General features: G+C 45.1%; 1 protein-coding gene across 1 annotated transcript in view; it reads left to right on the top strand.

Annotated features, from left to right (window-relative positions):
• LOC144141984 (cytochrome P450 2H2-like) overlaps positions 1 to 22,520 on the top strand; it is a 69,385-nt gene extending 46,865 nt beyond the window's left edge. Inside the window, exons 4-9 of the mRNA XM_077673415.1 lie at positions 4,008 to 4,114; positions 7,738 to 8,042; positions 10,781 to 10,896; positions 13,240 to 13,498; positions 17,500 to 17,690; positions 22,322 to 22,520. Coding sequence (XP_077529541.1) covers positions 4,008 to 4,114; positions 7,738 to 8,042; positions 10,781 to 10,896; positions 13,240 to 13,498; positions 17,500 to 17,690; positions 22,322 to 22,518 — 1,175 coding nt within the window. The 3' untranslated portion in view covers positions 22,519 to 22,520. The remainder of the gene's footprint in view (positions 1 to 4,007; positions 4,115 to 7,737; positions 8,043 to 10,780; positions 10,897 to 13,239; positions 13,499 to 17,499; positions 17,691 to 22,321) is intronic.
• The last annotated feature ends 1,637 nt before the right edge of the window (positions 22,521 to 24,157 follow it).

Here is a 24,157-nt window from a genome sequence, read left to right as displayed (position 1 = left end):
GGTGCTACGTACGTTGCTTCACATGGCATATCAGCCACAAGTAACAAAGTAGCAATAAACAAACAAAACAAATGAATATATTTATTTTTTATATATAAGACAAAAGCTTCATTTCGAATTGCAAGGAGATGCCACCACAGTAGAGTTGTAATTTCCATCAAATAGTGAAGGGCGTGAAAAAAATTTGCTTTTCATGTTTTTTTAGAAAAATATCGGAAATAGAAAAAACACGATTCCAAACATATTAAAAGCTCGACATGCTTTTAAAGGGCTGCTGAAGAGCTTTTCAAAACATTTGTTGGTAGCATTCCTTTATAGTTTTCTTGACGCTAAATCAGGAAAAGGTGTTTATTGCTTGTGAAAATACACCCAAACAGCCTTTTTTTTTCGCGAAAGCAAACGACCCCTGCCCAATGTGCGGTAAGAGATGTGGCTTCCTTTCGCGATCGGGCCCCGGTAGATAACGTCCTATTCGGAAGCACCGGAGGTGCGTCGACCACTCAGCATGCAGAGCTCATTCTGTTCTCATTCCGAAACGGGTCAGAAAGTCCCCAGTAATATTGAAGACGCACGAAATCTTCCCATTAGAATAGGGGAGCTTGAAGGAAGCACAAACTGAACAAGTCTGCTCGTGGCGAGCTTAAAAAACGAATTTTCCCCGAACGACTCATGGCCGACTTTGGACTATGGGATGCCGGGATCTTGTGCAGATATGCTATTGTCGCTTTCACTACCAGCGTGAACACACATTCCTAGCACACTTTTCAACACCCCATCAGCCCCCATCTCGAATGTGCAACTTGCTTTTTACATTCGGGAGGGCGATAACAAGCTCTAGGGCATCACTTTGACTTTTACCCCAATCTATGACTCACGTCACTATCCCATGAATATAAGAAGGAAGCAATATTTAATTTGTCCCACGTAATTCTCCTAATCGACACCTTTAATTTGATACCTCAGAAGCCCTAGTGGCACTCACGTGACTAGCTTGACTATAACCAGGGTGCAATTTCTAATTTGTCCATGATTCCCCTCATCGATACCTTTATTTTGATTCCTCACGAGCCCTAGTGGCACCACTTTGACTTTTACCCAATTTGTGACTCACGTGACTATCTCATGACTATAACAAGAAAGCAATTTTTAATTTCTCCCGCGTGATTCCCCTAATTGAGGCCTTTAATTTGATACCTCACAAGCCCTGGTGGCATCACTTTGACTTTTAACCTAATGCATGACTCACATGACTGTCTCATGACTATGACAAGGAAGCAATTTTTAACTTGTCCCCCATTATTCTACTCAGCGAGACCTTTAATTTGATACCTCACAAGCCCTAGTGGCACCACTTTGACTTTTAACCCAATGTATGACTCACATGGCTATCTCATGACTATGACCAGGAAGCAATTTTTAACTTGTCCCACGCGATTGCACGCATTAAGACCTTTAATTTGATACCTCACAAGCCCTAGTGGCCTCACTTTGACTTTTAACCTAATCCATGACTCACATGACTGTCTCATGACTATGACCAGGAAGCAATTTTTAACTTGTCCCCCATTATTCTACTCAGCGAGACCTTTAATTTGATACCTCACAAGCCCTAGTGGCACCACTTTGACTTTTAACCCAATGTATGATCACATGACTATCTCATGACTATGACCAGGAAGCTATTTTTAACTTGTCCCACGCGATTGCACGCATTAAGGCCTTTAATTTGATACCTCACAAGCCCTAGTGGCACCACTTTGACTTTTAACCCAATGTATGACTCACATGACTATCTCATGACTATGACCAGGAAGCAATTTTTAACTTGTCCCACGCGATTGCACGCATTAAGACCTTTAATTTGATACCTCACAAGCCCTAGTGGCCTCACTTTGACTTTTAACCTAATCCATGACTCACATGACTGTCTCATGACTATGACAAGGAAGCAATTTTTAACTTGTCCCCCATTATTCTACTCAGCGAGACCTTTAATTTGATACCTCACAAGCCCTAGTGGCACCACTTTGACTTTTAACCCAATGTATGACTCACATGACTATCTCATGACTATGACCAGGAAGCAATTTTTAACTTGTCCCACGCGATTGCACGCATTAAGACCTTTAATTTGATACCTCACAAGCCCTAGTGGCCTCACTTTGACTTTTAACCTAATCCATGACTCACATGACTGTCTCATGACTATGACCAGGAAGCAATTTTTAACTTGTCCCACGCGATTCCACTCATCGAGACCTTTAATTTGATACCTCACAAGCCCTCGTGGCACCACTTTGACTTTTAACCCAATTCATGACTCACATGACTGTCTCTTGACTATGACCAGGAAGCAATTTTTAATTTGTCCCGCGCGATTCCCCTCATCGAGACCTTTATTCTGATACCTCACAAGCCCTAGTGGCCTCACATTGACTTTTAACCTAATCCATGACTCACATGACTGTCTCATGACTATAACCAGGAAGCAATTTTTAACTTGTCCCACGCGATTCCCCTAATCGAGGCCTTTAATTTGATACCTCACAAGCCCTAGTCGCATCACTTTTACTTTTAACCCAATCCATGACCCAATCTATGACCTCATGACTATTACCACGTGATTCCACTAATCGAGACCTTTAATTTGATACCTCACAACCCCTATTGACATCACTTTGACTTTTAACCCAATCTGACTAATCAATAATTAACTAATTAACCTAAATGAGGTAATTAACGTTCGAGCCCTACTGCCTCAGGAAACACTCGCGGCAAGCAAAAAAAGCGCTCACGCTTAAAAAAAAAAAATAACGTGCCGCAGCTGTGGGCATCGCGCTCACAGCTGCGGCACGCTCTTTTTTTTTTTTTCCATAACTTCCGTTTTCCGCCACTACGGGAAAAAAATGGCGCTAGTGTCGCGTGGCAAACTCCAGGTTCCGGTCCCTATAGGTCTCACGCTCCCGTTCGCTCGGCTGGGCGAGGTTTTCTGGCAACGCTCGACAACAGAAGAAAACGCTGATAATAACTTTGGTGGTAAACAGCTTTGGGAAGGCCCAATATTTTGAGCAAAGGCATTTTGTGGGCGTGATTCAGGTCTTTTCGCCCGACTTCGCCACAGCTCCCTATACATGCGTAGATGGTGTACAAGCTTTTATGTTGTATTCGTGGTATATCAGAGGGCACCGCGCTATGTGAGGTAGATACTCAGGGACTTTCTTGGTGCTTGTTTCAATGTGAGAGCAAAAGCTCTGATAACAAAAATACGCCAAAAAAGGTTTAAAAATTGCACTCCCAGGATAAGTGATGAATCATCGTCCTTGATAATTATTTGAATCCAATAAGGAAACAAGCTGGGTAAAGGAAACGGACAAGAATGGCACAATTGTATTCTTGCAAATAAAGAGAGATGCTTCTTGTTTTTTCTACAGTTTGACGGAGTTTCATGACGTATCGACTCTTACTGACGAAAACAGGGCCTCTGTTGCAGTTTTAGCTTCTCCGCACTGAATATTTGTGTCGTATAAAATCACGCGAGCAATTTACTGCACTGATGAATTTTCAAAGTTTAACTGATTGAAAATGTTATGTGGCCAGTGCTTGGTACCATTATTGAAATGTTGTACATACTTCGCGCTCATACATAGAAAATTGATTCGACCAATAATTTCATCATCGGGAAAAAGTATAATCTTAAAATAATAGGCGTTACCGATACAGGTTCCCGCAAACCACACAAATGAGCTTACGTTTTATCAAGGTGCAGTGATATGCGGTACATGGGTTGTATTCATTCTTCACGGAATGCTGTGAAATGAACAGTAATTGCAATTCATCCTCTCTAAAGATCATACTACTAGCAAGCCGAGGGAATTCATCTCACAAGAGATTTCGTGCTTTTCATGTACTTGGTGTGAAAGAACAAAATGTACTAGGGGGCCAATGCTAGTGGGAGTAGGTCCTAACTCTTCAGTTTGCCAACTTCGAATGCATTATTCTGTTCGCAGGCCTGAACGCTCTAAACGGTGATGCATGGAGAGATAATCGACATTTTTGCATGCACATGCTTCGTGACCTTGGTTTCGGGAAGAAATTAATGCAGGAGCACATCAAGGTATACGTCATTTATTTTCAAACTAACCCATTAGAGATATAATTGCAAGGTATAAAAACTGATAATATCCATGCCTGCTTCCTTACAATGGCCGTTTCTTCAGTGATCTTAAAAATAGGGAAATCCAAAGCACTTTAGACTGCTGAAAGCAGACCCTTTTAATGCTGCTGCAGGAATTATTCACTGAGAGTTAGCAAGGTGTTTGGTGTAATGAGAAGACACACTCCAAATTCATTAGTTATGTCAAACTTTATTTGAAATAAAGTGTCATTTTCTGTACCAGAGTGCTTCAAAACATTAAATAGCTCTGGCAGTACCAAAGCCCATGATATTGGTTACTAGGAACCAATACTAGGAGGGTAACAGAAAATAGTGCAGCGCAAAAACAAACTTTGTTCAAGACATTTTAATTACAAACACCAGTAAAGATTGTGCACGCCTGTTTTTGTTGAGCATAATTATATTTTGTGCAATTTTATTCTCAGCTGGCTATTGTAACCACGTCCATAAAATTGGCCGTGAGCCTGATAAAGAAAAAATAAAAATAGTACAGAGGCAAAGACAGAGTAAACCGATAAAGAAGCAAACATGTAGAAATAAATCATTAGCAATAAGTAGCACGTATCAAACCGACAACGTGATGCGGGACGATCCATGACAATGGAGGGTGGCACGCCTTTATTAAATTGGTTACTTAATTCCTGATTTTCTCCTCATTACTAGCATAACTTGGGTAGAACTTTGCCCTTTTCCGAGAATGGGCGATTTTCTTGCTATAGCTCAAGCAATCTTTTATAAATTCCAGAAGAGTTTATTTACCTTTAAAAATAGAGACATAAGCACAGAGGTTATTGATGTTCTTCAACAGCTACGTTTGTTACAATACTATTTCAGGGCACCAAAGAACAAAGCTCAGAAGCGTGTTTCACGTTATAATAAATCGGAATGAATGAACAAGTGCGAGGTACACAATTAGAGTCTTAACCTCTGGTTCCATAGTACTTATTGTGCACAGCTTACGCAACTTTAGAAATAGTTTAAATTACGCAAGGAGGTATGCATGCAAACCTTTAGGTAAAAAAGAAAGAAAACGCTTCAGTGCGAATTGTGAAAACCGTGTCAAATTAAAAAACATTACATAATTAAGGGTACAGTTTAAACAATTTAGAAATAGAAAGAGGCGCTTTTTCTTCATTTGGATACGCTAAGCGCACACCACCGCAGTGTGTTTCACGTTATTTCGTTTAAAGCAGTAGATGAAACCACCGAAAACAAAGACGTGTCATTTCTCAAAACAACGAACACAAAGCAGCAATTTGTAGTTAGGTATCAGAACTCAAAAACTAAGTCTATATAAAAATCACCACTCATGCTCTTTGAAGTGTGTATGAATTGAAGCAGCGAAATGCATGGATGGATGGTAATTACGCTCAGAGATTTAGGGATTACTAAAATAATGTGTGACATTTTTGCTCAAACTAGGATAGGATAGGATGGGAGTAAATTTAATAAATGCCGGCAACCGACGGTTAAAACATCGTGACGTTGGGCAGGCGTTGACCCAGGGTTATGCCGTACTCTGCAATGCCCCAGTTAGGCCCGTTTTTGCCGGGTCGTGAGGCTTGCGCTTTTCGAGAGCACCCCGGGCCTGCTGGATGGCCCATAGTTAACTGTCCTTATCTTTAAACTGCACGGCACTCTGAAGTTCGGGTGGGTATGTCCTGGAGGTAGCTTCGATCGGGAACCTGGCACAGTCCCACATGATATGCCATTCGAACGCCGGACCCACTGCACAAACACTGCACACACCAGTCTGATAGAGTTCTATGTGAATCACGTGTAGAACTGCCGGGTCGGGGAGTGAGGCGGTCTGTAGCTGCCTTAGGATGACGGCCTCCTCCCGATTGAGGGCCGTGTGGGGAAGCGAATTTGTCCGTTGAGCTAGGCGAAAAGACTTAGTCACTTCGCCATAACTCTCCATTCGGTCCTTGGTTTCGAACCACCACACGGAACGGTCACTCTCGGAAAAGCGGAGCGTAAGAGCTCGCGCCGCCGCATGGGCCGTCGCGTTGTGATTCGGTGAGGATGCACACACGCCCGCGTGAGCCGGGAACCAATTGATACGGATGGTGCTGCCTCGGTCTTGGAGCTTGAGCTTGCCGATGATGGCGGCCGCTGGCGCGAACACTCGCCCCTTTGCAAAGTTGCGCACGGCGTTCCTTGAGTCGCTGAGCACGGTGCGACACTCAGTCTCGCAGATCACCAGAGCGACGGCAACCTCCTCGGCGTCTGTGGCGTCTTTGCAACGCACGCTCGCTGCCGTTGTTTTGATGCCGGTAGCAGACGCAACGACCACTGCCGCAAAGCCTTCCCGTTTGTATTCCGATGCGTCTACGATCGGGCATGGGGCCTTGGGTGTGTTGCTTGGTGAGGGCCTTGGCAAGTGCCTGCCGCCGTTCTTCGTTATACAAACTAACAGGCAAGAAGTAGTATAGCTTGATTACAAAATCATGGAAAAGTTTGTTCTTTTCTGGGATTACTTCACAGCACGAGAAGTCCTGCTTATTCCTGTTAAATCAATTGTAGATTCAAAACTTTATTTCGATGAAATGAGCAGGCATTTTATGTTGTTTACTTGCACAGTTCCCAGTTTCCATTACTCTTGTTTGCCAGTAAAAATACCGGGCGCGTTTCTATTCCTCAGCTGACACTCCTACAAACTGCTGGTGGCAGTTGCATTGGAAAACAGTATACGTTTTTACCATTATAGTAGAGCGGAAAAAGGTATGCGGCAACTCAGCCGTACAAACTCCTCGTTTCTGTCAGTGTTTCCTATAAGAATTCCCAAGACTTGGTGGATGAAGGTGGCACACGATGCTTAAGGCGCAGTGCCTAGTAGTTGTACACAGGTGTAGGTGAAAATCAGTTGCAACGGCAGACATGTTGAACAAGGTATGATGCTTTGTCAGTATAAGTGTTGGCTTCACAATAATTTAGAAAATGTAATTAAAACTGATGGTGGGAACGATATAAATTTTATGAGATTGGCTTTTCACCGCTTCCGTCTTATAAATTGTTTTTTCTTATGGAAAATTGACTAATTGAGTAGAAACAGTTGCAAAGAGCGCCCACGCATGTTTCACAAATGTAGGCGCAAAAATTGTTGTTTACCCTGGTAGTTCCTTGCAGCCTCAGAGGCGCTGAAACGTGGCTGGTTGGTGCGAAATAATATATAACATCGAAAGAAAATGACCGCGTGTCAGTCGGTACGTGAAGAAAATTAGAATTGGGGTCCTCTCTTTTTTACTTCCGGCGAAGCTGAGGGGCTGTTGTTTTATATGGGAGGTGTTGCTTGCAGCGCTTGTCGACATACAGGTAAATGTTTTCGAGTAATGTTCCTACATGTGCTTTGAGTGGACTGGCGGAAAGATAAGTGCAGTGGCACCAGTTGAGACGTCGTTTGGGGCATACATAATCGAGAGGAGCGCGATTAGATTGGTGCCAGCATGGGTGCCATTAGAGCGCTCTTCCTCTGCGCAGAAAAGAACTTGTGTTTAACCGCAAATGGCGAGGAGGGCTTAATAAGTGAAGCAATTTTATTTATACGCAATCTTTTTTTCTAGGAAGAAGTGAACCATCTCACCAACAGGATCACAAAGCAGCATGGGAGGCCCCTACTTATTGACAAGTTACTCGAGGCCAGCGTGGCCAACAATATTTCAGCGCTGGTATTTGGAAGGCGTTTTCCCTTTGAAGACCCCGTCCGGGCATTTTTTGACTCCAGGAATGACAAGTTAGCCAGAGTATTTGCCACTGGAGCGCACTACGTATTTTTTCCTCGATGGATATTTTACATTCGCAACCTACTTCCGTCTTCAGGTGCGCGCATCGTAAAAGAGGTCTACGAAGAGATTGCCAGATTCATAAGGTGAGATTACGATGACGTCCTGAACGTCTTAGTGTTAAAAAAAACGCCCCCTTTTAGACGTGTTTTCGCAGTTTGTTTGATAAATCATGCTATTAAAAAACAGCTTCTCAGTTGACGCAGCCAGCCTACATATTTCAGAGCACGTTCCTGCTCTAAATAATCCTTACAAGCATTAAAAATATAGCCCTTTCTTTTCAACACATGGTATTTCCCTTGTTTAATGTACCAACCTTGAAACACGTTACGTAAAACGTTTTGATATTGGCTGGTAAGAAGATTTAAAGAGCTAAAACACAAAGGTTTCTTGTTCTATCCGGTCTTTGCTGTGAATACTCAGCAACCTAATGGTAGCCTCGACTCATATCGTCTTCGCCTAGATTTCTTGCTTTACACTTTCGTAGAGCTGAAGAACACAATTTTTTTATTTCTTCTCATTCTCTATAAAAACGTCTCGTCTGAAATATTGTCCCCTCGAGTCAACTAGTACACCAAGATAGCAGGTGCATGTTGCCTATGTAAGGATGGAGACCCACAATGAAACATTTTATTAGTTCTCTTGCTGAAAAGGCTCTAGATTTTGATTATATAATTCAAACATAACAATCGACTTGTTTTTCCAGCTGTTTGAAGTCCGCACAAAAACAATTTAAATTTGACAAGTGCCGCAGTGTTTTGTAAATTTTGTTATTGGCAAACACATGCAGGCATGTCTCATGGTTTCTTTTTGACCTTGAACAAATTATGCATGAAATAGAGAGCCGGGTTTTGCTCCAGGCAAGCCTGTTTTTATACTGCAAAATGCTCCTTTTTAGGGTAACTCTTTATTCACTATTGCCGCACTTATCATATCGTTCGCCTGGAAAGTGCATTGTTATGACGCTTCGATTAGGCCGTCCAAGAATGCTGTGAATGTGCGGCCTCGGTGGCAGGATTATTCCCCCTATAACATAGGATGCATGGGTCATGGGTATGACAGGCCGGTTCTGTTTACATTGTGCGGAAAAAAAACCGTCCATCGAAGGGACACTTTTCGCATGCTTCATCCACCTGGCGTGTGACCCATATATCTGCTCAAACGAAAAAAAAAAACATTTGTAAATCCGTCAGTCAAAAACGAACCGCAGCCAATGTGGCTGTTACTGAAGCACAAAGTTTGGAGGTTGGCAATAATGGAGATACCTCGGTGCGACCTTTTGGAATGCAACAAAAACCTGCCCAACAGATGTCCGCTTTCATATTGCCGTGGTCTGGAGTTATTCCGGCCAAATGTAACATAGGTTATAGTAGGCGAGATTATGACGTTGAAAAACACATTCAATCACGCTTGCTGGGAATAATCTGACAAAAATTGTCTTTTTTCTTCTGTGCTGGAAATCCGAAATCACAAAAAGCAGCCCATTGTTGCGTTTTGTAGAGAACTATTATAAAATGAAGTTCTAAATATCAGTAGTTTCAGCATTTAAACTGGCGTGTCTTTCTGAATTTTTATCATTTTTTTCCTCAGAAGACGCCAAATACACATAGGAACATTTCTATCGCCGAGTTCCCCAGCGATTTCATTGCTACAAAATATGATGTGCAGATTCTTCGTGTCAAACAACCGTACAGGATGAGGTAAAAAAGGCCAGGCATCCAAGGTCATACGGTAATGAGAGATTCCGCAATTTTTTTCGGAAAACAAGGAGCTCGAGCTGCTTGAATTTTGAGAACCTCAACATATTAGCACGACTGAAGGCGCAACACAAAGCTAAAATAAGCGCAATATCAAGGGGATGGTGGCCGTTCATGCTAAGTCGCAAGAGTACAAAGAAAAAAAAGGGCAGCCTACCTGCTCACTTCGCGGTAAGTGTCGTCTAAAAGGGATAGTCTTCTATCAACCCTGCCAAATAAAAGCCTTCCTTCATGCCTGTCCCACCTCTGACGCTCTTCTTTTCTTCCCGTTTAGCTCGTCCCACGAGAAAAAAGTTGTAGGTTTGCTCAATGCAGTTCAATTCTCCCGCGTTCCACTGCTCGCGTGCCATCTACTCGAACCTTTCGTTGCTGTTCCACTTCATAGAATCCCGCCTCTAGAAAGTAGACGCTCAGGGATATATTTTCATCGACAGCAGACGCAGTATACCTATACGCAGTGTAAACGTATTTCATAGAAAGTATACAAAGAATGCGTATTTCAAGAAAGTATACGTAGAAAGCCTTCATTGAAAGTGTGCGATCGCGCGTAACTTTGCGCATTTTTTGATAGAAACATCATTGTCGACGAGTAAGTTTTTTTTGACTTAGCAAAAATCAAGAAGCTATATGTTTTGCATTAAATCAAGATCCCAAATACTTGTGATTTTCTGATGTTTTGCTTCAAGTATGACTAATGCTTCATTTTGCTGAACAACATTGACAAGCATGAAATGTGTTTTCACAGTGAGTGGTGTAAAAACGTTTCGCCTCTATGAAGCTCTTGTTCAATAATTCTGTTAAGTTATAGCCTGGTGGCTCAATCCAGGGGAATACCGACATACACACAGACAGACCAACATTTTATTGTTTACTTTGCGTTACGAACACAAATGAGCATGAGCGGGCTACGCAACCCTCCATCGTTTTGTTTTGTCTTTTGCAGCATAATCGTTTCGGTAATAACCATTGATAGATATATTACGCGATGCATCGCCATTGAAAGCCAATGGAATATGATCTCTTCTTACGTAGTGTTCGTCCCTATGCACGCCTGCCTCTTTTTCCAGTGGCGAAGTTGAAAGCCATGAGTCTTCATTGGACGATACGGACAACCGTGATTTCATCGATGGATACATGAAAAAGATAAAAGAAGACCGGGACAGCAAAGTGTCGAATTTTAAAAGTAAGAAAAATTGGTTCATGTCGATTGGTCCTTCCTTCTGTAAGCGATCCTAGCGACAACACCTGCGATCACAGGCTAACCTCCCCTTTATTGAGTCAACTTTGCTGTGACAGATTCGCCACAAAGATAAGTGCTGCTTGTGAAGTTTGGTGGTCTTGTGGAATTGAGACCGTAGAAAAACGTAAGCAAGAGAGACGAATTATGTGTCGTAAGCCCAATTTAAACAGACCAAAATATTTGGCTTTTGTTCAGCAAACAGCAGTGAACCAGACACTATTTATAACTATAAAGACTGCGCCTTATTTTTTGCACGTATTTGCCAAAAAGTCACTAAGCTGATATTTTACTTCCCTAAAAATAACGAACTTTTTACAGTAAAATTTCATTAAGATCGGCAAAGCAAAATGAGCGGTGCCCGCATAGACACAAAACCTCTCCGGCAGAAGCCATTGCGCATGCGCAAAATAAGTCAATGAAGAAGGAGTTAGAACTAACTGGAGAAAGATTGGATGGGTTTCCAGATTACGTACATACCCGAGCAACTACGTACCATTGTAAGCGGGAACAGTGCATAGGCGGGAGCGATTAAGCACAGGCCGCACATTAAAGCTTCGCTGGTTGGCCATCTCTACTGTGTTTAAGGCGCCTTTTTATTTTTATATATTTACTTTTATATTCATTCATTGACCTGTACTGCAGCCCAGTCATCTAGCTCTAGCAGAAGGGGCTGTAATTGACACAAACGATTGACGACAATAAAAAAGAAGAAAAAGTTGAAGAGAACAGCAAGACCAAGGCATTGTTCAACAGTCGAAGGTTACGACGTGAGACCCAAGTTCTTTCATAAACAGAGGATTCAGAACTTTTTGGTTGCAAAGAATTCTGCTCCCGTACTTTATCGGACATACTAACCGCAAAGATAAATAAGTTTTCACTTGCGCCATGAGCCGTTCCAGAAAAGTCATGCCAGGCGAGTGCACGTAGGCAGCACCTCCCGGAATCATCCAGGCTTGCTAGCGGACTAGCGCCACGTAAGGAGGTCAGAAAAATGTAAAAGAATTGGCTGCGTTTCTGCTCCTTTCGTTGCCAATGTCGACAATTGTAGTCCTTCGTCGACATTTGCCGAGTAAATGCTCTGTTGGCGTTTCTGATCCCTGCTTCCGCTCTCCCTCTTCCGTCGTGTTCATCCCAAGGTAAACGCACTAGAGGCTTGCTTAACTCAATTTAAATTTACCCCGTTCCACTGCTCTAGGCCGGGAGCATCGATCCCAGCGGTGCCGTTCGGCGGAGACGTGCGTTTATCGAGGCACCCTACTTCAACGTATATGGAACCACGTTGCCCTACTCCACGTAGGGCAACGTGGAGTAGGGCAACGTGAACGTAGTACCTATCACCAGAACGTAGTACCTATCGACTGGAACCTTTCGTAAGTGTTGCCGGTTGATTGCCTAAAATGCCGCAAGAAGCTATATTGGCGCGGCGGGCAGAAGGCGAAAGGGTGAATTTTTTACCTGCAGTGGATCTAGTATTTTGTTTCGGAAAAAAAGCAAGCAATAAAACACTGTACATATGACCTATGTGCTCATTTTCTGCCTTATACTTGCGTAATCTCTTGTTCTTGTACGACAATGTTTACAAGTATGAACAATGATGCCTGACTTATACGTTTACATTTGGCTGTGGGTAAATAGGGTTTTGCTCCGATTTGGTTTCACTTTGGCCGGGTGGCCTAATAAAGTCACAGACAGACAGACAGAGAGACAGAGAGACAGACAGACACACAGACAGGCAGACAGACAGACATACGCACCAAAATATCTGTGGTTAGGTCGCCAAAGAAAGACAATCGTATTAAAAGTATTACAACCGCATGTGAGCGTTCGAATCCCGAGGCGCGCCCGGTGTCGGCCAGCTCGAACTTCGAAAGCACTTCAGCAATCGTTCATGGCGTGATCTCTCGCATGTTGTTCTCCTGGCACGTTGCCCTGCGTTCACTCCTGAAGTGGGCAGCACAGACACCAAATTCGTGCAACAGACGCCGACACAGTGAAGCAGATGGCCGCGGGTTGCAGCGCGTGCTAACGCGGTTCACTTTGGGATATGTGAAACCTGACGGGCGAAACGATCCGGGACTGCCCGTCATGGAGAACGTTTAGCAGGAACTTTGGAAATAGGTGTGGGTGGAACAGCCGCGTCTCCGACGAAGAGGGAGGGGCCGCCAGCTCTTCCGTCTCTCCAGCCTGGGAGCACTAGTGCAAGCTACGCCAATGTATATTTTCGTCGTGTAGTGCGTAATGATAAGGGATATTAACAATACCGAATATCGGGGCTCCTCTTTTCAGTGGACTATCTGGTCGGGAACGCAATGTCCTTCTTTGGTGCGGGCACACACACTGTGAAGGCGACGCTGCTCTGGCATCTACTAAACCTCGCGGACAAGGTGAACACCGTCCAAAAAAGGATGCAAGAGGAGGTCGACCGAGTCACGGGAGGATCGCGGCCACCACGTTGGGAAGACCAGGACAAAATGCCCTTCACAGTGGCCACCATCTGGGAGATGTACCGCTGGAGAGCCGTGTCTCCGCTGAGCTTGCCCAGAGAGTGAGCACATTCTTCACAAGTAAACGCAGAAGAAGTCTATTAGCCGATCAAGTTCAAGATATTTTCAGTTGAGATTAGTCGGAGTACCTAGATTCAAAGGGCAAGCAGAGGAGTTACTGCCATGAGAGTCCCTGAATGTTTTCTGGTAACCGAACTCCGGCCGCAGTTAGATAAAGGGAAAAAAGCAGCAGCGAAGGTCGCCGCTGCCAGAGAAGGGGCTTTCCGCGCCCGCGCCACCATCGCGCGGGCGTGGAAGGTGCCGAAGGTTCCGGCGTGGAAGCTGAAGCTGCTCCACTTCGAGGCAGTTGTTAACAGCGCAGAGAATAGTGCGCTTTCACTCATATTTAGTTTGACATACAATTGAATATTCCTCCTCAGGTGGCAAACCACCTGGTGAGAATCAGATAAAAGCAGACCTCTTAAAACATGGCGGGCAAAATGTGCTAGAAAATCTGGCAAACCAGCGTACGTATTGCACAATGACTGTGGGTGTAGCGGAACCTTGTAAGAACACGAACATCATTCTAATCAATTAGAAAGGTGACGGGAAATACTTAAAAATTTACTGGCGGATAAGCTTACTGTCAGATATCTACAAGGTACTTACCAAGGTAATCGCTAACAAAATTTCTGCAACCTTAGTCAACCTAATGAACAAGCAGGATTTCGTAAAGGCTATTCCACAATGGACCATATTCATACCATGAATCAGGTTATAAACAAAATGCGTCGAGTACACTCAACCCCTATATATAACCTTCAGTAGATTATGAGAAAGCATTTGCCTCGGTCAAAAACTCAGCAGTCATTCAGCCAATGTGGAATCAGGGTGCAGACGAGCAATATGTAAGAATACTAGAGGATATCTACAATGGGTCCACATCTACTATCGCCCTCCATAGGGAGAGCACAAAGAAAACTAAGAGGAAGGGTTTAGTACAAGGAGACGCAGTCTCTACAATGTTATTCGCAGCATGTTTACTGCCGTAAACAGAATTTGGAATGGGAGCATGTTGGCAAACGGCTTAATCAAAAATACCTCGGTGACCTCAGATTCGCTGATGACGTTGCCATGCTAAGTAACTCGGGGAACGAATTGCAAAGCATGCTTACCGCACTGGACAAACAGAGTAGAACGTCAAGCCTAAAAATTAATATGCAGAAAAATAAAGTAATGCTCAATGTCCTCGAGCACGCCAGCGTTTTGAGGTAGGCAGCGAGACAGTGGAAGTGCTAAGCGAATATATCTACTTAGCTCAAGAGTGACCCGGCTCCTACCTTTGAGGCAGAGGTAATTAGATGGATGAGGATGCGCAGGAGCACATTTGTCAGGCATTCTCGGATAATGAATGATAGCCTACCATTGTCCGTAAGGAAGAATTTGTATGTCCGCTGCATCTTACGCGTACTCACATACGGGACAAAAACTTGGATGCTCAACAAAGGTGTTCAACTTACCTTCAGGACGACTCAGCGATGAATAGAACGGAATATGATGGGTGTGTAACATTGAAGGACAAGAAGAGAGCGGAGTGGGTAAAAGAGCAAACGCATGTGAAGGACAGATTAGTAGAAATTAACAACAAATGGGTGTTGGCTTGGCATATGTTGCGAATGTAAGATAACCGTTTGTTGTTAAGCGTAAAAGAGTACCCCCAGAGAAACCAAGCGTGGCAGCAGTTGGCAGAAAGTTAAATAGGCAGATGAGACCTAGGAGATTGTGGCGATAAATTGAACGCAGTTAGCACAGGACTGGGACAATTGGAGATCTATGAGTGAGGCCTTTGCCCTGTAGTGGGCGTAAATAGGCTGATGGTGACTATGATGATAAATACGATGGTGACAATGGGATCTCTGTCTCTCTGTAGTGTCGGGATGATTCCCGCATTACTTTGTCGACGCGCGGGTGCGTCCTTCTCTGTGGGGCTAATCTCGCTTCGAGGTCAGTCGTGGGACCAGGGACTGTAACCAGGGACAAGGAGTTGTAAATCCAGCAGCAGGAGTTGTAAGTCCAAGCTACGCAGTGAGTGGCCGATTTGTTATTGGCCTAGAGCGTCCCCGCGATGGCGAAGGTAGGTGACCAGAAATTTGCAGCTCCTTCTTTTATGCCCATGCCATGTTGACAAACTCGGGAATTTTGTCGGCGTTTCGAACTCCTTAGGCAGGCGTAGTGCGGGAAATACTTTAGAAAGGCCACCCGAGGGTCGATGGCCGGCGCTTAGAGTCACTATTAGTGAAACGTCGAAAAGTTGTGACCGAATAATTTCTTGAACCTGCGAAAAGAACGTGCCAACACCGGAGGATTCCGTGGAAGCATAGCTGCGTCGACGCACCGCGCAGGTATCGTTCGCCCCCTCCGCTCTCCCTGCGCCGCCCCGCGGCGGGCTCGTGATAATATATACGGCCTCCTATAGCGTTACGGGGGGAATGGCGTTACCAGAAGAGCATTGAGGGACTCTGGTTTGGGTATTGCTGCCGTTGGGTGCTCCATGTTCTCTATAAACTACAAACTGGTGAATATGTTGTTCAAGAATAACGGTAATGCACCTGACAGAGGAATGTTGCTGATGGTTACAGATAATTTTCAACTTCTCTTTTTATTTAATTTTCTCTTGAACAGCGTGGTTGTCGCAGGTCGAGCCGCCTCGAGCGTCAGCTCTCGGCCATGGTTAACGCAAAGGCACGGACCAAGGAGACGAAACCGCCCATTTGGGGAAGCATCTCGAGGGCCCAGTTAATGTCGGAATGTAAACTAACGTGGGCCAGAAAGCTTCGTGCATGCGATGCGACGGAGAAGGTGGAGGCCACTGGTGGACGACACGATAGCAGCCAGAATTCATTGGGGCGCTGCGCAGGGAAATGCCGATCATGGCGGCCGCACAGTTTCTGCCTCCGCGATAGATGCCGGCACCTTAACCGAGGCCAAGCTCTTGTGACGCTACATACATGGCCTCCGAAGGGTCGTCTTAGCTTGTTCTCACTCCGTGTGCTGGGTAGGAGCAGGTTCTCAGGCAGGCGGGGGTTTTGAGGAAACGGTTTTCAGACCAGCCGATAGAGGTCTCAGTGGTTTTTTAGGGCAGGGTTCTTCTCCGTCTAGGTGGGGAAAAGAGAAGGGAGAGAGCCTCCCGCCGCAGACGTTTAGCTGCTGATCAATTGGCGCAAACCACAGAATTTATCCGGAGATGGCGCAGCGATTCCAGGGCTAGCGCGTTGACATGGAGCCGAAAGAGAGCCACAGCTCCGCTTTGGCAGGAGATTTACACTGGGTAAAAGTGGGTTTCAGTTTCGTTTATGTCTACTGTATTTTGTTGGAATTGTTATGTTTACTCGCTCATAATGTTTTTTTGTTTTTATTCTCTTTTCTTTTTGTCTGAAGTTTTTCTTTTGATGTCTTGTTTATAACAGCATGACGCTGCCTCTTATCGGTATGTTGCTTACAAACAGTCCGTTGGTGAAAGGCGCTATGAGCGTTCGTTCAGGCTTCGCGTTAAAAACTTCTTTGAGATTAGCTTGTTCTGTGAGGTTGAAAAATCTTGACAAACCCTCTCCCGCTTAATAAGATAATTTTGAATTTGAAGCATGCGAAGAGAGTTTCCTACAAACATTATTAGTTACTCATTAGGTGTGCAGCTGCCAAGTTTACAGCGACGGCCACAAAAGAAAAGAAAAATTTTGGTTGGGTGCATTCATAATTGTAATGCATGAAGGCCACACACATTTTACGTTTTAAAGCCCACACAAATTACGTTTTGCTCTTATACCTCTTATGTCTTGCTTAGGAATGTCCTGATAGAGGTAAAAAACATTTCTGTTCGTTATCATCACAAGCCTTACCGGAAAGTTTTGTTCCCTAGTTATGTATATTTTTCGAGCAATCACCAGTAAAAACTTTGAGCAAATATTTCAAAAAATTTTTCTGCTGCCTCACATTTGCTGCCTGCAGCCGGACAATTTATTCAACAAAATAAAACGCCATTTTATCCCAATATTTGAATTTCCAGGGCTGCAGGTGACGCCATCTACAAAGATTTTGTGATACCGAAAGGCTCTGTTGTGATACCTAATCTTGGCGCCGTCCACATGGATCCGGAAGTGTGGGATTGCGCGGAAATGTTCAGACCCGAACGCTTTCTAACTGACGACGGCAAAAGGCTAAAGCCAAAGCCAGAACTCGTAATTCCTTTCTCAATAGGTGGGTAAAAATTTTTCAAGCGTTTTTTCTCAATCCTAAACGCCATTCATGAATGACTTGTATTTGCATGGGTTTCAACCTGTACGCATAGCAGAAGGCAGAAGGAACATTTCAGAGGTTGCTAAGCAACGATGATATTTTGTACTTATTAAGGGTTTTATTGATTCAGGGACTGAGTAAGAGTGACTGAGATTGACTGATGAGGAGGACGAGTGAAGCTCATGGAAGCTAGAAATGTGCTCCGGATGTTCATGATGCGCTAGTTTCGTCTACCGGTGTCCCATTAGTCTTGCAGGCCTCATCTATTTAGGTTATTTGCAGCGAGGCTGTATAAGGATCGGATTGCGGATTGCTGTTGCGGAGGCGACGATTTACTCTCAACCACTTTTCCACCACCGCCCCCCTCGGCCTACCCCCCATCACCAGCGCCAGAGCTGCTTTCACGTGTTTTATATTCCTCGCAACCAGCGATGCCTTCCCACAACTTGCGCAATCGGCAGATTCGGCACTGGCGCCGTTATGAGCAGTCGCACGTTTTAGTCTCTATTGGTTGGACTCGTGTCCTTCGCATTGGAGGAACAGGGGGAAGAATGGAAAGAGCGTAGCCGTACAAAGACGCGCGATTCCGCATGAAAACAGCGAAAAGTCCCTGCCGCAGAACGTGCAGCCCCCGGCGCTGTGTGAAGTTTTACTTCATCGCTCCCGGATACACAGCAACGTTTTCTCTTGGAACGTCTAAGTGAGCCAATATTGAAAGTATAAAAATTCACTATAGCGAAACCCTACCACATCAAAACCCGCAATAGCTACAGCTTCGATGGCTTCCACCTTCAAAGAGTGTAAGTGCTCCGAATTTTTAAAGACAGTTTTCTACCTCTGCCAGCCAATGGTTTCGTGGTGCTGTGCGTCACAAGCAGCTCCAAACGCGACTGCGAAGGGGAGGGTGCTTTTTGGAGGCGAACACGGCGTAAGATACAGAAGCGTCGAGCTTGCTCTCTCCGACAGGATCTAATGTCCCTCACCCACGAAGCACATTGTAGATGGCGCGGTGAATGGGCGCCATTAAGCAGCGTTCGCCCGCGCGCCGGAGACTGCTCACCCCTGCGGGAGCGACGGTGGTACCAATTCCGTTGTCTTTGTCGTCTGCGTTCGCGAGGGTTGTTTCGGGGCAGTTCTGACGCAGCTTCACGTCCTATGCACAGTTCCTTCGCATGGCTTGAATAAATTGTTCGACAGCACCTTCTGGGTAACCCGGAACCGGTAGAATTAGGTGCCCGTATGGCAACGATACATTAAGGATTGGTTGACAGGGCGGGAAAACAAAATGTAGAGACCACATACACATATCTGGTCACTAGAGAAACGCTACCTTTTGCGGATTGCTTGCCACGAAAGGGACTCTGTTTTATGAATTTCTGAATACCAAGTCGGTTGTGATTTAACAGTTATTAGAAAAGGCGAAAGAAGCAACTGGTTCTCATAGCGAATACAAAAGTTCCTTCAGCCTTTTCCCACATTTCAATCTTACTAAACTAGTTTAAATCGCTATAAATTGGAAACACTAAGCCAACATGCGGAATTGTTTCGGTGTCTGTGCTTTTTTCGCGCTGTGGTGTATCCCCGCGTTACCACATCTGGATGGATAGGTTCCGCTGTCACCTCTCCGACACCCCTCTCTTCTTTCACCCCTGTCCGTTTTCTTTCCATTGATGAATGGCCGGGCTACGGCGGCGGTGTCCGCCGCTCTAGCCCGACCGTGGCCGACCCTGCTCCGTTCGGGACGCCGCACTCGCGAATGGCACGTAACGTCTGGCAGTATCTCTGGTTTCACTTTTTGTAGAGCTACGCGTGCGAATTTGAAGTGAAGTTGCATGGGCAATTGTTGTGGATGTCATCCACAGCTTTGCTTTGCAACCACCTTCAGACCGTGGATTGGAGCCAATTTTTTTAGCCTTCGTGGTCCCTCGGGTTCCCAGTCGCAGACGGGTGTTTCCCAAGAGCTGGAGGGGTCCTCCACCCGTGCCGCATCTTGTGGTGTCCTGTGGTTAGGACAGGTCAGGACGAATGCGGCTGGTTTCTCTAAGCCTGTTGCTAGGACGGGCATGTTGGTTCGGCATGGAACGGATGGTAGAGCACGTTCAGTCTCGATACTGTTGGGTAGGATGTGGGCTTGAGCAGGCTCCAGTTATTCTTCCTTTTCAAACGTATCATTATGCGAATGTAGAATGTGCCGTCACTCCCGATAGTACTTTAAGACTATCTTGAAGTTGGGATCAGACTGAGAAGTTCCGGTTGCTTCTTGAATCTTCGTACCCTGAAACCTCTGAGACCGCGCAGCCAGACTGGTGCGCCATCTCATGGGTGCTTCGCTGACTAGGCGGCTGGCAGACAAGACGACAACGCTGCTGTAGTTGTGCTTTGACGGTGACTTTCTGTTGTGCGCAAGAACTGTTGTGTTGTTAACTGTGCAAATACTTACTCAAACTCTTACATAGAAGAGAAGTTTTTAAGATTGTTGGCATGTTCATACCGGCGAACACGCGAGATATGCAGTGTGCGTCGCGATAATGAAGGGCCAGCGTCTATTTTGTTGTATTCCGTGCGCGGAAGACGTGTATAAATTGTTCTGTTCTTAACACGGGGCCGCGGAAACCAAGTGGTAGCCGGCGAAGAAGATAAACATACAAAGTGCTTATTTCGTTGGTGGCAGGCAATTGACGGGTCCAAGATTTCCCTCGTAAGTATCTGCGATTTTTCCACCGACCTAACGCGAAACGCTTATGGTGAGAATAAGGATTTGGAACTTTTTCGCGGAATGCCAGCTAGAGCAAAGAGCACCAATGAAAAGTGATTACCAGAAAAAGTAGGTAATAAAATGTGTAAGCCACACAAATAGGAAAATCATACGCAAATTATAAATCTGCGCGTTTTACCCTGTCGTGTCAATCATTTGCAAATTCTTCAAACAAGCGTCTTCGAACAATAAAACACTATATCTCTTTTTATTAGCTCAAGCATTGAATGGCATCTACAAAAGCTGAGAGCCTGATTTTTACCCGACCATATAATAAGAGGGCGCATTGCGACCTGCGTTGTGTTACTTGTGTATTTCGCACTCTACTTTACTCATGAAGTCAGAATTCTGATGTTGCTGTATAAGCGCGTTTTGGTAACGAATTAATCGCGGACTTTACTCGTTGCATGTACATCGGTATATTCATTGGGCCTCTGATTCTTGACATAGAATACTGTCAAGCAAAAGCGTCGCTGTGAGACTCTAACCCGTCCGTAAAGGACTGCCAACAAGAATTTTTATACTGAGGCCAGATATTTGCCAATGTATACAGCCATAGAAAAAATTACATCTTTTTCAGGCATTAACAATTAACAGGGCATTTACGAAATAAAGTTGAGCCTTTTATATGAACACCTGGGTGCTGCTTATTAGTTAATTTATTTATTTAGTTAATTTAAGTACTCACTATCAGCGCTGGGCTTGACGGGTGATGCACTGTTTGCGTAAAGAATATGGGGCCTACAAACAGACAACAAACCAAAAATAGCAGTAAATAAAAAAGTGGCAGAAATAATCTCTGGCTAAAGTGATCAGCTGAAAGGAAGGCACGTTCTGCGAATATCTCAAATGAAGCGTCTAAACTGAAAGGTGCTTTCAGAACATCGGTCTCAATGTTTACTTTGAAAGTTTACACTTACCAAGCGACACTACGCGGGCCCGTCGACCGGCGGGTAGGTCAGCACAATATCACTGGAGAAAATTGCGAAACGAACGACAATAGATGGCGCAGTTTGCATGCACCGAACCAAGGCGCCTGGGCGTCCGTCGTCTGTTCGGCTTTCCTGCATGTGTGACACAACCCCTTTCTGCTTGTAATCACCTGCCCATCCTCATTTCCGTGAACAAGGCGCACGACATATTGCCTCCAACACCAGGCAATCAAGATTGCTATTTGATTACCAGTAGGAAGCGGTTCTGTCGGGATAGTGGAAACGGCCTAGCAGACGTTGTTCGCACTGGAAGCTTCGGTCTGTGGTGGTATTCTCATGTTCTGTCCGTTAGTGTCCGTTTCAAAAGTGTCCGTTTTGAGCAAGCCCTGATTGGCCAAAAGCGAACACCCGGATGTGGCGCCATGGAAGTACCTCCGAGATATGAGGTGCGGCTTCTGGGAGCAGACGATTTTTCGTCGCCTTGTTTGTTCGCGGGTGGAACAATAAACTCATAAACGATTGTTTAAAGTAGTTTTAGTCGTTAAAATTGTGTTTGCAAGAACAGTTGCGCAAACGCCAACACAAAGGCCGCCTACAACTGGAAGTACGTCACAGTAAATAGGACGCAAAACATACATTTTCAAAACGAACAAACACGAGAATACCGCCCCTGGGCATGCGAGCTGTGCCATATATTCTCACTCGTTTCGGCACTTTCTAACGTAATAGGGCGCTGACATACCCGGCCGTCGACGCTCCGGTGATATTATTAAAAATTCCTTGGTGGTACATGTGCCCTTCAGAGAAACTGACAGCAAGAAACGTTTGCGAATGAGTTTACATACGAATAGACTCACACCCTGTAAGCTTTAAATAGCTAAAATGAAGATTTGCTCTCATCCCAGGGAAAAGGATGTGCCCTGGAGCAACTCTGGCAACTGTTGAGATATTCCTCTACCTGACAACACTTCTTCAAGAGTTCAACGTGCTTCCAGTCGAAGGGAGACGGATTGATCTGGATTCAATATCTACCGCGGTGAACTTCACCCGCCCTCAAGAACTTCGATTTGAAAAACGTCATGTTAATAAAACCCAAGGCTGATAGTGGTGTATTCGTCATTTTTTACGTTTCAGTAATGTTTTAAAAAGCCCCTAGACAAAAACTTCCAGGGGCTAAGTTACAGATACGCACCTACCGTATTAACGCTTCCTAAGCACCCCCTTTTTTCAATGATTGCGACGCCCAAAGTGAGGGAGGTGCTCAGATTTGAAAAACCTAAATTACCTTAGTGAAAATTTAAAGCGCAACAAATTTAGACACACGACGAATGACACAGGGACAAGCGCTTCACTTTAAATTTTCACTATGGAGTACCAACTAGCTCGAACCCTCACGTTGGTAAATTACCTGCCCCCCGCCCCTCACCCCACCTCTTTCGCCGCCGAATCTCGATGAGACGGGCCAAAGGAATAATGTTTTTTTTTATTCATATGCAACTGAAAAATAGACACATACCGCGAACCCAACGCTTTCGGATCATACCAATTCACGTTCACTACCATTCGAGTCCGGTTTGCCGCTTGGGCCGCCGCTTTCAGTATATCCCAACGGGTCGTCTTCTGTTCCGTTGAAGTTGTCCGTAATTTTAACCTTTGTAAACTACTTGACCCCAACGTAAACTCGAGCTCGCTTCCACGCGTGTGAAATCAACCTTCCGATGGTTGCTTTCAAAAGGGGTGGTTAGATTCGCATGCAAACATTTTGCAGCGCACGCTACACTGCGCTACCTCGGGAAGACTTCAGGGGTTGACCAGTTTTGCCCTTGGGCGCTACAGGCCAAACCATGCCCGCTCCCGCAAGTTCCCGGCATGTAGCAGATCTCCGATAATGGGGGAGGAAGGCGAGGAGGCAAAGGAGACGTGCGCGAAACCTGTGCGCGGTAAGTTGCGGAAGAACGCGATAAGTGCGCACCACGAAGGGAGGCCACGGGCGACCCAGAACCATTTGCGATAGAGGAAGACGAAAATGCCGCTGCAGGCCCTTGTAGAGCGGCGACGTTTAAAAAACGTGGTGAGGCAAAAAAGAGAAAAAACGCTACTGTTGCGTACAGCTGCGCTACCTTCAAGTCGTACGCGTTAGAGTGAGCGTCCTTCCTTTTTATTCCCAATTTTCCCACCAAAGTAGGGGAGGGTACCTAGAATCGAGGGGGTGCTCAGAATAAAGTGGTTGAACCAACGTGTGGCAGGAGTCGGAAAATGAAGCTCTCCAAACAGAAGCAGAGGGTTTATTTTCGTGGGACCAAGTGGTGTCTTCGTCATTCGATTCCGCGATGGGGGAATCTCGCGCCGCGAGAAGCGAGCTCTGAGCGCGAGCTATCCCTCAGCATCTCCGTCACGTCTAGGGGTTTTCTTCGTCTTCGTGCATGCTCCGGAGAACAATGGCGATGATATTTTCTACACATTCCGGGCCGCGAGAATATGGCTAGGCATGAATTTCAAGAGGGTAAAGTCTTTGTATTTGTCTGGTTGTCACAAGCCCATCTTGCAGCTTGATCTTGCAAGAACGGATGATACCATCGGTGCTTTTGTAGACCTCCTGAGCTATGGCCAGTTTCCAGATTTGGAGCCGTGTTTTTTCTGGGCACACTAACACCACGTCTTCTACTTTGACTTCAGTGGCCGCTTTCTTCGTTGTGACGTGAGCATACCTAAGCTGCAAGAGGTATTCTTTCATCCACCTA

Source organism: Haemaphysalis longicornis, unplaced genomic scaffold (assembly GCF_048455015.1).
Source record: "Haemaphysalis longicornis isolate Haplotype H1 unplaced genomic scaffold, Haemaphysalis longicornis Haplotype H1 scaffold_6, whole genome shotgun sequence".
Classification (NCBI taxonomy): domain Eukaryota; kingdom Metazoa; phylum Arthropoda; class Arachnida; order Ixodida; family Ixodidae; genus Haemaphysalis; species Haemaphysalis longicornis.
The sequence above is the reverse complement of the archived record's forward strand: the minus strand, read 5'-3'. Positions and strand labels throughout refer to the sequence as shown.